At 55.3% G+C, this 13,780-nt stretch overlaps 1 protein-coding gene across 4 annotated transcripts in view; it reads left to right on the forward strand.

Moving 5' to 3' along the window:
• Positions 1–13,780, forward strand: part of RNF157 (ring finger protein 157) — an 81,248-nt gene that overhangs the window by 62,899 nt on the left and 4,569 nt on the right. For 2 of the 4 annotated variants that reach the window (XM_044247377.1, XM_044247379.1), the window contains 8 exons: positions 69–181; positions 2,679–2,917; positions 3,843–3,951; positions 6,107–6,218; positions 6,633–6,820; positions 7,104–7,169; positions 8,194–8,242; positions 9,959–10,069. In XM_044247377.1, the coding sequence (XP_044103312.1) occupies positions 69–181; positions 2,679–2,917; positions 3,843–3,951; positions 6,107–6,218; positions 6,633–6,820; positions 7,104–7,169; positions 8,194–8,242; positions 9,959–10,069 (987 nt within the window). Of the gene's footprint in view, positions 1–68; positions 182–2,678; positions 2,918–3,842; positions 3,952–6,106; positions 6,219–6,632; positions 6,821–7,103; positions 7,170–8,193; positions 8,243–9,897; positions 10,070–13,726; positions 13,768–13,780 lie in introns of those variants that run through there. The other 2 variants (XM_044247378.1, XM_044247381.1) reach the window with 2 other exon arrangements.

Genomic DNA, 13,780 nt, shown 5'->3' on the forward strand with positions numbered 1-13,780 from the left:
TGCCCGGGCTCCTGTTCATCCTGACTCCTGTTATCAGGATGGCCTGATGATCTGTTCCCTCCTTGTAGCCTTCCGGGCGCTGCTTCAGATCCGGGCCATGAGGAAAAAATTGGGCCCCTTGTCCCCAACCAGCTTTAACCCCATCATCTCGTCCCAGACGTCTGACTCAGAGGAGCATTCGGTGAGCTGGGCCGGGCACGGGGACCACCCGGGAACTAAGCGCTCTGGTCCCCTCGCTAGCCCTGTGCACCTTTCATCCTTCTTTACCTGACTTTGCAACAAGTAATTAAACCTTGGCACGCTGCAGTGTTCAGTAAGCTCGCTGAGGTCACGTTGTGTTAAAACCAACCAGTATTACAACGGAAAATTGGATACTGATCATTAAATCCCCCTTTTCCTCCCTGGAACTCAGCATCCGGTTAATATTTACCCTGCCTGGAGCTGTCAGCTCCCAGCCTCACCCTAGTCGGGAGCTCCCCTGCCCAAAGCAGGAACAAGGGGGTGATTGTTTTGCATTTGAATACAATTTACTATGTTTATCTGGGTCCTTGAAGGAGGTAACTGTTTTTCTTGATCCCATTTCATGGCTCCAGCAACTGGGAGCCAAGTGGATGACACACTTCACTTCCGCGTCCTCCCCCCGCCCCCCAAAAGAGATAGTGCTAGAAGGCAGCCTCGAGGCTGTGCGGTCCTAGCAGATGCCATCTTCAGATTCGCTTACGAGTGGAGGAGAGTCGTCCTTCCACACGCGGTATTAGGATAACTAGTTAGCTATTTAGGGAGGAAAAATCAGCTTATCACTTCACTCCTTACCAGATTAACAAATAAATTCCAGACGGAGTAACTCGTTAACTATATTAAAGCAAAACTACATTAAAGCAGAAGCGAAGCAAACCAAACATTAAAGACTGAGAATAAATTCTGGGTGATTCTTTGGTTGGCTTTGAATGGGAGAGGACTCTCCAAACTTAAAAGCAGAAGAATGCTACAGAAAAAAAAAAGTGTAGATTTTACCACATAAAAATATTAAAAGTTCAGATGTGTAAAAAGGATTAAAATTAAAAGGCAAACCATGAATCATTTAAAGAAAAAAAAAATGTCTTCACAACGTTTATAGCAGAGAGAAGCCTAATATCTTTGCCGTGGCTCCTATGAATCAACAGAAAATAAATGGACAAAGGATATATTATTTCAGATTCTCGGGAGTGGGGAAAAAAATTAAGATTATAAAAAAAATCCTCAGAAGAGGATGCTTAGCTGGTTAAATATCTTTTTTTTTAGTTAGCCATATTAAAAACTACAATATATGAATTAAAATGAGATACCATTTTTCACCTTTCAGATTCGAAAGCTTTTTCAAAGAGACTCCATGGCAGTGGGGGTGGGGAGCATCTGGGTGGCACAGTCACAGTCCCTTAAGTCTTTGGCTCAGGTCAGGTTCTTGGGGTCCTGAGATAGAGGCCCCATTGGGCTCAGTGCTGAGTGAGGAAGGAGTCGGCTTCAGATTCTCCTTTTCCTTCCTCCCCCTCCCCCCCCCCCCCCCGCAGCCACTCACTTGCCCCACAAGGGCACTTCTGTGCTCTCTCTTAGATAGACGGATGGATAGATGGCATGCACAACTGGGTGGCTCCGTGGGCTGAGCCTCTGCCTTTAACTCAGGTCATGATCCCAGGGTCCTGGGATCGAGTCCCGCATCAGGCTCCCTGCTCAGCCTGGAGCCTGCTTCCCCCTCTGCCAGGTGTTCCCCCCCTGCTCATGCTCTCTCTCTTTCTCTCTCTCTCTGTCAAAGAAATATTCTTTAAAAAAAAGAAAGAAAAGAAAACCATTAAAATAAATAAATTTTTAAAAAACGGAGAGAGACTTCATGCTGGTGGAAAAGCAGCTAAAATAGGTTCTCTGTACTGCTTATGGGAGTGTGGCTGGAAGGGTCATTGAAGAAACAAAACAGAGTAGCTATAAGTTTCAAGAGCCTTAAAAATACTTATATCTGATAATCAAAGACCTAAGAATTTAATATCAAGAATACAATCTGGAAAAAAAAGGGTTTGTGGGAGCACCTCTCTTTTGTTGGATGGATGCTCCCTGATGCACAAATTGCTTAATAAAGCCAATCTAATCTTCAAAAAAAATAAAGATTTGTGCACAAGGTTGTTCCTCAAATGTGGTTTACAGGAGGGAATGTTGGACACAGCTAAATCCCCAGCACCAGTAGAAGAGGTAGGAAATATGGACTCTGTGAAGGGAAATATTTATGTTTGCTGACATATAGGGGATATAAAATTGTTATTTACAGAGTGTAGCTTTGTAAACCATACAGAGAAAAAGGTTGGAAGAAAGTATACCAGAATGGTAATTAAAGTTGTACTTTGGGCGATTTGATTATTGAATCTTCACCCACCTTCTTTTTTATCTTCATGTGTTTTTCAAATATCCTGTAATGAACATATATTTCCATGACAATCAAAAACCAAACACTACTAAGAAGTCCATCTGTAAGCAGAATCTAGGAATATGTGTTTCTTTGACATTTTCTCATTCTTTGGCCTCTTCTACAAACGCTCTGCTTGCCAGACCAGAGGTAAAAGAAAACATTTTTTCAGTGTAGAGCAAGGAACGCGATCCTGCCGTAAAACAAAGAGCACTTAATTAATTTTTCAACCTGTCTCTGATTCCCCTAGTCCTCAGAGAACATTCCACCAGGTTATGAAGTGGTGTCTCTTCTGGAAGCCCTCAATGGGCCCCTCACCCCATCCCCAGCAGCCCCTGCCCTCCACGTGCTTGGAGACGGCCACCTGTCGGGAATGCTGCCTGCCTACGGCAGCGAGGGCCATCTGCCCCCGGTCAGGACGCTCTCCCCGCTCGACCGCCTGTCTGACTGCAGCAGCCAAGGAATCAAGCTCAAAAAGGGTCTTTCCAAGTGAGTGGTTGGTGCTCAACAGGGCTGCCCCTGGGGTCCCTGGTGACGTGCTTTCCCGTGTCTTCCCTGCTCAGTACTGGGTCCCCAGGCCAGTGTGGACCCTCTGGGCTGTTCTCAGAGCTTTTCATTTCACGGAAGACCTGGGGCTAACACTCAGGTGGAAATAAGGTGGCATGTGGGTACTTAGTAGAACCCAGACAGGCAAATCTCCTGTGTTTTTGGTGGGGGGTATGGGGGTGTAGGGAAGAGGACATCCCTAGGATCATTGAGGCCTGTGGGGAGCATCGCTTAGTCTAAAGACTGAAGGAAACTTGTGATCTGCACCTAAACTCTTAAGCATTTAAACCCAACAGCATTTAAACCCATTAAAAACCAACAGGCACAAGTCATGAGAAACTTTCTGTGACAGAGTTAAGGAGCGTGTATTATAGATAAAAATATTGAGACCCTAGGGGCACCTGGGTGGCTCAGTCATTAAACGTCTGCCTTCAGCTCAGGTCTTGATCCCAGGGTCCTGGGATCCAGCCCCGCATTGGGCTCCCTGCTTGGCAGGAAGCCTGCTTCTCCCTCTCCCACCACCCCTGCTTGTGTTCCCTCTCTTGCTGTGTCTCTCTCTGCCAAATTAATAAATAAAATCTTTTTAAAAAGAACATCGAGACCCTGAAAATGTCACTGGTTTTTCCCTGGTTTGGACACAAGTTATTGAAGGAGTTAAATGTAAAATGGAGATTTTCTGACACCCAGAAGAGCTCTCAGTCCCTCCCCAGGGCTCCTTCCAACCTTTTCCTCCTTCTTAAGACCTGGGTTCCGCCTCCCCTTTCCTCTGGGCCCCCTTCTTCCTGTGGAGTCTGGCTAACGGGTGCGGCCAGTTCTGTTCTTTACACGGACGCCGGGTTCAGAGGCTCCTCTCCCCGGACTTTCGCAGGTCTGTTTCCCAGAATTCTTCCGTGTTGCATGAGGAGGAGGACGAGCACTCCTGCAGTGAGTCAGAGACCCAGCTCTCCCAGCAGCCGTCCGTGCAGCATCTGGAAGAGGTAATCCCGGTCTCTGTTTCTTGGACGCTGGACTGCAGGTACTTCCGTCCCGCCTGCCTCTCCGGGTCCATCTGCTTGCATTCACTCCCAGGCACCTCGGAACCTTCTTCGAGACAGCAGCCAAGGTTTCCTTCCATTCATCCTTCCAGCAGTAGATCGAGCCTGTGTCGCGTGCCAGGCACTGTTCTGTACGCTGAGAACAGTAGCAGTAAGCAGACGACAAAAGTCCTGGCCCTTGTGGCGCCGACAGTCTTGATGTTGGGGTTGGGATGGACCCCAGGGCCGTAAAAACTGGCTGTGGGTCCGTGAGTCAGGAAAGAGAGGGAGCTCCAGGCTAGAGGTGAGGGTTCCTGTCTTTAAAGGGTCGTCTGTGGACAGAGGCGGAAGGAGGTGAGAGAGTGAGTGTGCAAATGTCTGAGGAAAGCGGTTTCCAGGGACAGGGACAGCGGCGGCGGAGCCCGGCAGAAGCGCACTGGGAGCCCAGTGCGGGGTACTGCCCGCGAGCCCCGCAGGCTCTGTTTAGCAGGCTTGGGACACCTGCTGTCTGGAGGGCCGTGAGCGAGGTAAACTGCGACCGGCGAATGTGATCAGGTGGGCCCCGACTCTGGGTGCTCGACGTCTAGCTGGGGGCAGGGCAGGTGCACAGGTTACAGCACTGGGTCTAGCATATGGTTGTTCAGTATGTATTTGTGGTAGGTGAATGATGCTTTTTCTTTAAAGAGTTATTTACTGGGGCGCCTGGGTGACTCAGTGGGTTAAAGCCTCTGCCTTCGGCTCAGGTCATGATCTCAGGGTCCTGGGATGGAGTCCCCGCATCGGGCTCTCTGCTCAGCGGGGAGCCTGCTTCCCCCTCTCTCTCTGCCTGCCTCTCTGCCTATTTGTGGTCTCTCTCTCTGCCAAATGAATAAATCAACTCTTTAAAAAAAACAAAGTTATTCATTTACTTGTGAGAGAGAGAGCAGGCGTGTGCACCCCAGTAGGGGGAGGAGCAGAGGGAGAGAATCTCCAGCAGACTCCGCTGAGTGTGGCCCCTGACACGGCTCCCATCCCACAACCCAGGAGACCATGACCTGAGCTGAAACCAAGAGTCGGACACCTTACCGACTGAGCCACCCAGGGACCCCTGAATGAACGAATCTTCGCTCTAGAGAGCACTCCCCCCCGCCGCGAGGCAGGGACAGCGTGGTCTGTGGCAGAGACCCACGAGATCACGTTAAGTGGAGAAGCCCAGGGATCTGTGCTGGCGGAGTAGCATGTGAGCTGGATCTTGGCGTTTTAGGACTCCCAGAGGAAGGCGAGAGAAGCAGTCCAGGGGGTGGGGCAGTCTGTGCAAAGGCCCAGAGCCGAAGCTGGGGCGCTGGGCAGGCCAGGGGTGTGTGGGAACGTGGCCCACGAAGGCCCCCCTGATGCCGTTGCAGACTGGGCCCCCAGATAACAGCTGAGCCCTCGGGAGAACTCCCTGACTCGGGCAGGACTCAGTGTCTGAGCTCCCATGAAAGCAGAACTCGCTGGGGCGCCAGCTGGCTAAGTGGTGGAGCTTGCAGTGCTTGATCTCAGGGTCATGAGTTCGAGCCCCATGTTGGATGTGGAGCCTACTTTAAAAAAAAAAAAAAACCCAAACCACAGAACTCTTGGAGAAAGGGGGTAGGAACAGAATCCCCATCTGCCCGGGACCGGGTAGGGGTTCTGGCACAAGTGGCTGCTAGCTGGGTGTCAGAGGGGCTGGGCGGGGGGGAGGCGGTATTTCTGTGAGGTCAATAGAGCTGGAACCAACCCCATATCCAAGTGGGGCCGCCTCGCAGGCAGTGAGGCCTCTGCTGGTTTTGTGTTCTCCTTCAGAAGGAAAGTGGTTTCTAATCCCGGGAAACCCGGGGTGTTCCCGTGTCACAGCTGCTGGGTGACCTGTGTCACCTGAGCTCCAGCTTTTGTATGGCCCGAGCAGATGCTGAGCCTCCGGCAGGACATGCTGACTGAGGCTGGCACCTCCCCTGGGAGGCAGCCCTTCCAGCCCAGGGCCGGGGGGTGGGGACGGAAGAGAAACCGGTTTGCCCGTGCTCTGCACACAGCCTCCTGATGCCGGGGCCCTAGGCCCTCCCGGTGTCCCCACTCCTTCCCCGGGGCCTGGCCCTCACCCCCTTCCTCCGTGTCCCTCCAGGAATGCGGGGTAACCCCAGAAAGCGAGAATCTCACCCTGTCCTCCTCGGGAGCTGTGGACCAGTCGTCCTGTACAGGGACGCCGCTCTCTTCCACCGTCTCCTCCCCGGAAGGTACACGAGGGAGCGGGAGCGACGGCACATTCTCCTGCAGCGCAGTCCTCGGTGCTCGTCACAGCCCCTCCAGAGGGACTGGGGGCTGGCAGGGTGACACCGGGGCTGCACGAAAGCCAGGCCCCTCCCAGAGCCCAGGGCTTCCGCTGACCAGGGGGTGGGGGGAATGGGGACTCCTCTTCCCCCGGCCCTGCTGTCACGGGCTCCTTGAAGACTGAGTCAGGGACAAGCAGATCCTTGCCTCCAGCTTGAGTTCTGAGCTCCAAAGTGTGAGCCTCGGAAGGCCTGAAGCCTAGCGCTCGGTCGGTGAGGGCCTGGCGAGGCCACTAGAGTCCCCGCTGCGTGAGCACGGGGAGGCCGCTCCCAGAAGCCATGCCTGACCTCCCGTCTCCTTCCGTCCGCCCGTCTGCACAGACCCTGCCAGCAGCAGCCTGGCCCAGTCGGTCATGTCCATGGTGTCCTCCCAGAGCCAGCACTCCCAGATCAGCACTGACACGGTCTCCTCCATGTCCGGCTCCTACGTCGCCCCTGGCACCGAGGAAGACGGCGAGGCTCTCCCTTCGCCCCAGGCCGCGAGCAGGGCCCCCTCGGAAGAAGGAGAGGTAAGGGGGGAGCACGGGCAGTGTCTCTGTTGCTCTGCACGCTGCACACGCGTCCGGACTCGCTCAGCCCGGGGCCTGCGAGGGATTCCTGCCAGGCCCCGGCCGCGCTCGGAAGGGGGCGCCGTGGAAAACGAGCTGCGGCCGCTGACTCAGACTCCTCACGTCTGACTCTTCCCTCTGGTGCCACTTCTGTCCCGAGGACCCGGGTGGGGGTTGCTGCCCTGCGGGCCGAGTAGGAGAGCAGGGGTGTCTGGGCCTTGATTTCTGGTTTGCTCTTCGGCAGGTGATGCTGGGGGCGTCTCGGGACAGCCACTTTGTCGGCCTCGCCGCCGAAGAGCTGGACGCAGAGGTACGGGCGGCGGCGGGCGGCAGGGCTCCTCCCATCAGAGCGTCTAGTGGCGTTGGCGGGGGATGCGATAGGCTGGGGGCCGTTCCGGAAGCAGCCGCCCGAGGCAGCGTGTCTGGCTCACTTCGGGCTGGGCCGTGGCGTAGAGGGGAGAGCAGCCACACGCCTCGGTCCATGGACTGTCCCTTAGCGCAGCGCACTGGTCGCCATGTAGCAGGCGTGGGGTGCATCCTAGAGGGAGAGCTTCCCGGCCAGACCCCGCACCTGAGGATGCGTCCGTCCTTCGTTCACTGAGTGCTCATACAGAGTGTGTCGCAGGCACCGCCTGGCGCCGGAAGACGTGAAGACCCCAGTGACCTGGTCTTAGCCTCCCTCAGCCCCCACCCCCAGCTCCGTATCCTCACCCAGGGGTACCCGACTGACTCAGTCAGTGGAACATGCAGCGCTTGGTCTCAGGGTTGTAAGTTCGGGCCCCACGCTGGTATAGACATGACTAGAAAATAAATAGACTGTGAACTCACCCAGGAGCCCCATGGCAGGTGGAGGGGACAGGATTACAGTTCGCCACGGAACGGCCCGGCGGAGGTGTTCAGGAAGCCCCGGTCGCAGTGAGGGCACTAGAACTTACCTTGAGCCCGATGCTGTCACGGGAGTCTCTGGATAGGGTTTGGGGGTCCGAGGAATTTCTGGAAGTTTTACAGTCTTTCTGACAGTCTGTCATTTGGCAATGTTTATGTCCACCTTCAAGAGACGGTACGAGCTGAACTCTTCCCAAGGCCACCCCTCACATCCCCTGGGTACAGCAGTAACGGGCCTCAGTCCTGGTCCCTGGCGGCAGACCGGTGCCTCCCCAAGCCAACTCCGCCTCTGCCAGGCCCCCTAGGCTTCTCGGACACAGAAGGGACTGGACTCTCTAGACGAAGACCCTGAAGTGAGATACCATGAGGCCAGTTACTTCCGTTTTCAGCTGATCAATATGTCCATTTTACTGCTTTTATCGACTCCTAGCGCCTTCCTTCTGTCCTAGGGCAATGACGTTATAGAGGAAGAGGACGGATCGCCCACACAGGAAGATGGTAAAAGACCTGGTCTCTTGCTCCCTCTTACTCGATTTCTTTCCTGGGTGTTCTTTAAAGGGTACAGAGAGGGGCCCTGGTATGACTCGGTGGCTCTACTCGGTTTTGTGGCCGTTGGGGAAAGCTTGTCTTCTTTTTGGACTAGCAAGGCAGGTAGGGGATTTGAAGACCGCAGTGGCCTTCTTGGCTCTTTCAAGGCCTCAGCGCCAGGGATGTCAGGACGCAGCCGCTGCAGAAGGCCTGCGGGGAGCTCTGTATTTGCGTAGCCGGGGTTCAGCAGCTCCTGGGGCACCCCTCACCTTCCTCCTCGCTTCTGCTTTCCAGCCGAGGCCCGCAGAGCTGCTCCGGCGGCCCTGATGTTAGCAGCAGCCGAACACTTTGTTCCACTCGGAAGAAAGGCCTGTCAGGCAGTTGGTTTGGTTTTGCTTTAGCAAAGGGGCTGCCGAGACGTCTTGGTAGCAGAGGGTTAGGACCTTTGGGGCCAGGGGGCACTGAGAAGGTGTGAGAAAGTCCAATGCCCGAGGCTCGGCGCAGACAAGAATTTGTAAGCTGTCAGAACGACTTTCTTCACTGTAACTCAGGCCAGTTACACCTTCAGATGGAAGCGTTTTGTGTCCAGCAAGTCTGGGAGAGAGGGAACCATCTACAGAGCAAAGAAGTGGGAAGAGGAGGCAGGGCTGGGAGAATCCCCCTGGGAATGTCGTCCCCCCCTACCCCGCCCCGCCGGCTCCAGGAGCCCACAGCTCTGCCCTGTGCTGCTCTGAGGGGCCTCCCGCAGAAGGGCACCTCCAAAGCAGACCCGGACCCCAGCCCGGATGCACATGCCATCCTAGCTGCTTCTGCTTTAGCTGGCCGTTGCTTGGGGAGTTCAGGGGTGTGCATGCTGGCCTGACCACTCTCGCCTGACCCAGTCGCCCTGAAGGAGGGCCTGGCCGCCAAGACTGTGCCTCTGCCACACTTGCACGCCAGCCCAAGACAGGGTCGGGCCCCTCATGGACTCGGGGGACGCCTTCAGTGCTCGGGGTTCCCTAGTCACCCTCTGTGATCACTCCCCCCCCCAGAATGGTCGCTTCTGAAAAATGCAGGGTGGCGGGCAGTTTCTGCCTGACATTCCGTAGCCCACACGATGGATTTATGTTTTTTCCTCTCCCTTTCACCAAGAGAAAACAGGAGACATGGGGAGAGCTAGGGAAAAAAAATCTGAAACCTTCCCCTTCCCTTTACACGTCTGTAGGTTTCTGCTCAAACCCTTGAAACATATTCAAACTAACAAACTACGTTTCCTCGGAAAACAAAACATGATCTTGTGAATGTGGTGATCCCGACTAATACGCAAAATTACGGAACCTGAGACTTTAAGTTTTTGTTTTACATATTTATCGTTTTACAGAGCCTTGTGGTCGCAAACACCCGACAGGCCCCTGCAGATGCCGGCAGGACAGGGACAGGCTCTCTGTGGAGCCCACATCCCTCAGCCCTCCCAGGGGCCAGAGCAGGAGACAGGGCAGGACAGGACAAAATCACAGGCCCACACAACCGATTCCTTTATCGTCCACTCTCTACCCACTTAATTACTGTCTTTTTTTTAACATATGATTTGATTTTTTTTTTTGTCTCCATCCTTAAGATTTTTTTTTTTTTTTTTTTTTTTTAAGGACAGCAGAGCAGAGAAAAAATATAGCCAGCCCCTCTCTAACTGCGTTAACTCCGTTACAGGCCAGAGGACATGCGCATTTCTAGGTATGGAGTGTGACAATAACAATGACTTTGGCATCGCCAGCGTGAAAGCACTGGACAATAAGCTGTGCCCTGAGGTCTGCTTACCTGGTGAGTGGCAGTCTGTTGAACATGAACTTGGTGGGAGACGCTCCCCTGCTCGCTCCCCTGCTCTCACCCCTGGGACACCCACCTCCTTGCCCTGCCCTTCCTGCAAGAAGGCCTGGGCTGTGCTAGGGTGCCGGAGCCAGATGCAGGAAGGAAGGGAGGTGGCCTCGGGAGAGTCCTTGAACTTTGTGCAGAGAGCAAACCCTGCTCTGAGCACAAGTCTTGGGACAGGAAGACAGCAGTAAAGCCCCTTCTCCTTCCAAATTGGCCCGACCGTGCTGCCCTCCACCCCGATCCCGGGGGTCCCACGGCAGGTGGCCTGGTCTTATTCTCATCAAGAGGAAGTTTGAGGCAGACCCCTGCCTCTCTGAGAAGGTCTTGAAAAATAGCCTGAGCCCTTGAAAAGGGGATCCGATCCCCTAGCTCCTCGGAAGTTAGGAGCAGGGAGGGATTTGAAGGCCCGTGTGGTTTTAATTAGCACGTGGCTTTCTGAGCCAGGGAGCTGTGGGTCACCAGTCGCATTGTACTTAATAGACTCGCAAAAGAAAGGTCAGGGGTCAAGGGTGACTCTGCTCCCTGGAGCCCTGACTTTGAATTTGGTCAGGACTGCCAGCGTGCCCCTTGTCCCTTCTGATGCTAAGCTGAACCGGGGGTGCCTCCAGCGCAGGAACCGGGGTGCCTCCAGCACAGGGGCCGTGCTCATCACAGAGCGCTCACGTCCTTCGAGTCGGTGTGCTCGTCAAGGGCTCCCAAACGGCTTCTCCGAAGCCGCGCCTTGCCCAGGCGGACTAGGTCAAAACCGCGCTCCTGGTCTCACAGCAGAGACCGTCGTCCGCACGGTGGTGTCTGTAATCTTGTCACCGTCCCCTGGAATGAAGACTTACTTGAGCTTTAGGACAGCCACGTCACATCACGGGTCCAGTGCTTTACTCGCTCAGCGAAATGGCTAGAGGCGTTGGAGCGGCCCAGCCTCCTGTGGCGGCCGCTGTCCGTCAGCCTGTGAGAGACGCCGGGCCTCACGCGCCTGGCCCCACGCAGACCGGTGGCCGGGAAGCCATAATTCCCAGAAGATGCTTTCTCCCGCCTTTCAAAGGCCTCTCTCCGGGTTTTTTTCTATTTAGCGCGTCCTGAAGATACTGCCCAGGACTCCTCACGCTCCGTGAGGCCAAAAGATGCCATGTCCGTCCTCCCTCTTCTCCCGCCTGCCGGTGGAGGAGGGAGCGTGGGCCCCGTCCGGCCTGGACTGGAGCTGTGGGGCCCGGGCACACGTCACTTCCTGCCTTCCCACTCCTCACCTCGCTTCCGTCTGTCCATTTGTTTTTCACGTCTTTTTGCCAAACGTAAATCTGTCTGTCTGGTTTGTTTCTTTTGAAGCTCATTTCTGTTACGTAGACTTCGTGTGGAAGTTCATGTTCACCGCGCCAGCACTGTCCCCGCCCCCCCGGCCACGCTGTGTCCCACACCACGCTTGCTGGGTGCGCGCACCTCCCAGAGGCTCCTGCTTGTGTCTCCAGTCCTAACTGGCAAGGGCCTGCATTCGATAGATTCTCCGAGAAAGAGTATTTGCAAGGATATATTAATCCCTGCACGTCCACAGAACATGGGGGCACTTCTGTGGCGAGCATCGTGAGGAGGATTTGAATGGGCGTCCCATGTCACAAGCCGGGGAAGATGACATCTCTGTCCTCTCTGCCCTGGGTCTGTGGCCACTCTATAGCCGGTGGCTAGGCTCCTGTCCCCCACCCCCACCCCGAAGGGCAAGCCCCCCTCCCAGTTATGGCAGAGGGAGCTGCTGGGAACTGTTCGAGCCAACCATGCTGGGGCAGTGGAGCTTGTTCCTTCTGCTTCCTCCTCCTCCCGACCCCCTCGGCCAGCTGCTTGTTGATGTTTATTGCACCTACGGGATTGCTTGCGGGAGGAGGAAAGAACCCTTGGGGTTCCTTACGGTGCTGTCAGGGGCCAGTGGGCTGAGGTGAAACTCGGTTCACTGTTCAGGCCAGTCGTGCAACCAAATGCCCGTGAGGCCTGTCGGGAGAGCGACTTGGGTGGAAGCACTTGAGGTGTCTTCCGGGCGAAGGCACGTCTGCTCTCTTGGTGAACTGTTTCCCTGGTTCTGCTCTTGGCGTCACACTGCTGCAGCGGGCTGGGGAACTCCCGGGAAGCATCCGTTGGGTGGACAGCAGGCGTGTCCACTTGTGTGAGTCCCGTGGAATAAATAGGCCTCTCCCTGCTCAGCTCCCGGTCCACACTTCCGCCCTGTGCCTGGGACGCCCGCGGGCCGGGCCGGCTGCAGGCTGTGCGGCCGTCAGGACGGCTTCTCAGGCACTTGGTCTCCGCTTGAGTCTGTTTCCCTCTCCAAGTGGCGCCGCTCCCTTCATGGAGGGCCGAGGAGAGGCCGAGCCGCGGGGAGCATCCCATGCTCGTCCCTGTGCCACACGCACCCTCCCCACGCTCACGCGTGCTCCGCTGGGAGACCCAGCTGGTGACAACGACCACGGGGGTCCCCATCCTCACCACTCACATCACACTCGTGGGAGTGTCACTGAGGGCACCCGCGTCCCGCCAGCCCTTCTTCCCCTAAGAAGCTTCTGAGCCTACTTGGGCCCCAAGACCAAGGGGGTGGCATGATCTGAGATTGTTCTGGAAGGTCTCAGAGGGAGAAAGTCAACGTGGCCAGGTGCAGGTGGTGAGCAGGTTAGAACTGTGAAGCCAGGCTGAGTAGATGTGTTCCGGGGAATTGGAAGGAATATCACACAGGTGGCGAGACAGTGGCCAGGGGACCAGTGATAATAAGTCTGGGAACAGGTTCTGGGTAGCGTATGTGGTGGGGAAAAAAAAGCAAAAATCATTAGGGTTTTTTGGTGGAATTAGAAATATATTTTTAAATGACCTCATTGTGCAGGAGTGGAGGTCCCCAAGGAAACAGCAACACCTACAGAAACCTGAAATTCAGTTCACTCCTCTCTTCGGGCCTTGTGACCTGAGACGGAGATGCTGCTAGAAAGCTTACGCGTCCTAGACACAAAGGGAAAATCTGAACTCGGTTTCTCTTTCCACTGGAAACTCTTTAAGACCATCAAACTATTCTAGCGCTCATGTCTCATCCGTGGCTTGGTAGAGGCAGGAAAAGGGGGTGTGGAATTCCCCCTAAGTATGCTCCCCAAATCTACCTCTAGAGGTCTCTCTGCTCTCCTGTCTCTCCTCTAGATGGGCCCTAAGGGAAAGCCCCTTGCTGTCTCTGAGAAGGATTTTCAGTGCCCAGCTCCAGGGTCTGGCTGGAGGGCCCGGCGGAGCGGAGCGGCAGGAGAGCGGTCGCAGGGTTTTACTGGGGGCCCATCAGACCTCTTGCAGGGCAGGGGGGGACCTTGTTATCGCAGCTCAACCTCCCCCTCGCCACCGAGTCAATCAAGAAGCCAGGGAGAGCAGATACTAGAGCTCTGAGTCTTGAGGCTATTCCAGAAGGAGCGGGTTTTGACCCTGCTAAGGACCCTAGAGCGGTGGAGCTGGGAGCAAGGACTGCCGTGAATTCAGAGTCAGGACGGCCTGCCGGTCCGGCGTCCTGTGGCGCCCTGGCCGGCGGCGGCGTGGATGGTGATGTGTGCGTGCCTGTGTGTCTTCTCTCTTGTTCACCGTTTGCTTTTGGTCTCTCCCACCAAACAGCCGCTGTGCCGGAGTCCTGCCCCATAAACATTGAGGACTAGGTATGAGATCTAC

This window comes from Neovison vison, chromosome 5 (assembly GCF_020171115.1).
Source record: "Neovison vison isolate M4711 chromosome 5, ASM_NN_V1, whole genome shotgun sequence".
Taxonomy (NCBI): domain Eukaryota; kingdom Metazoa; phylum Chordata; class Mammalia; order Carnivora; family Mustelidae; genus Neogale; species Neogale vison.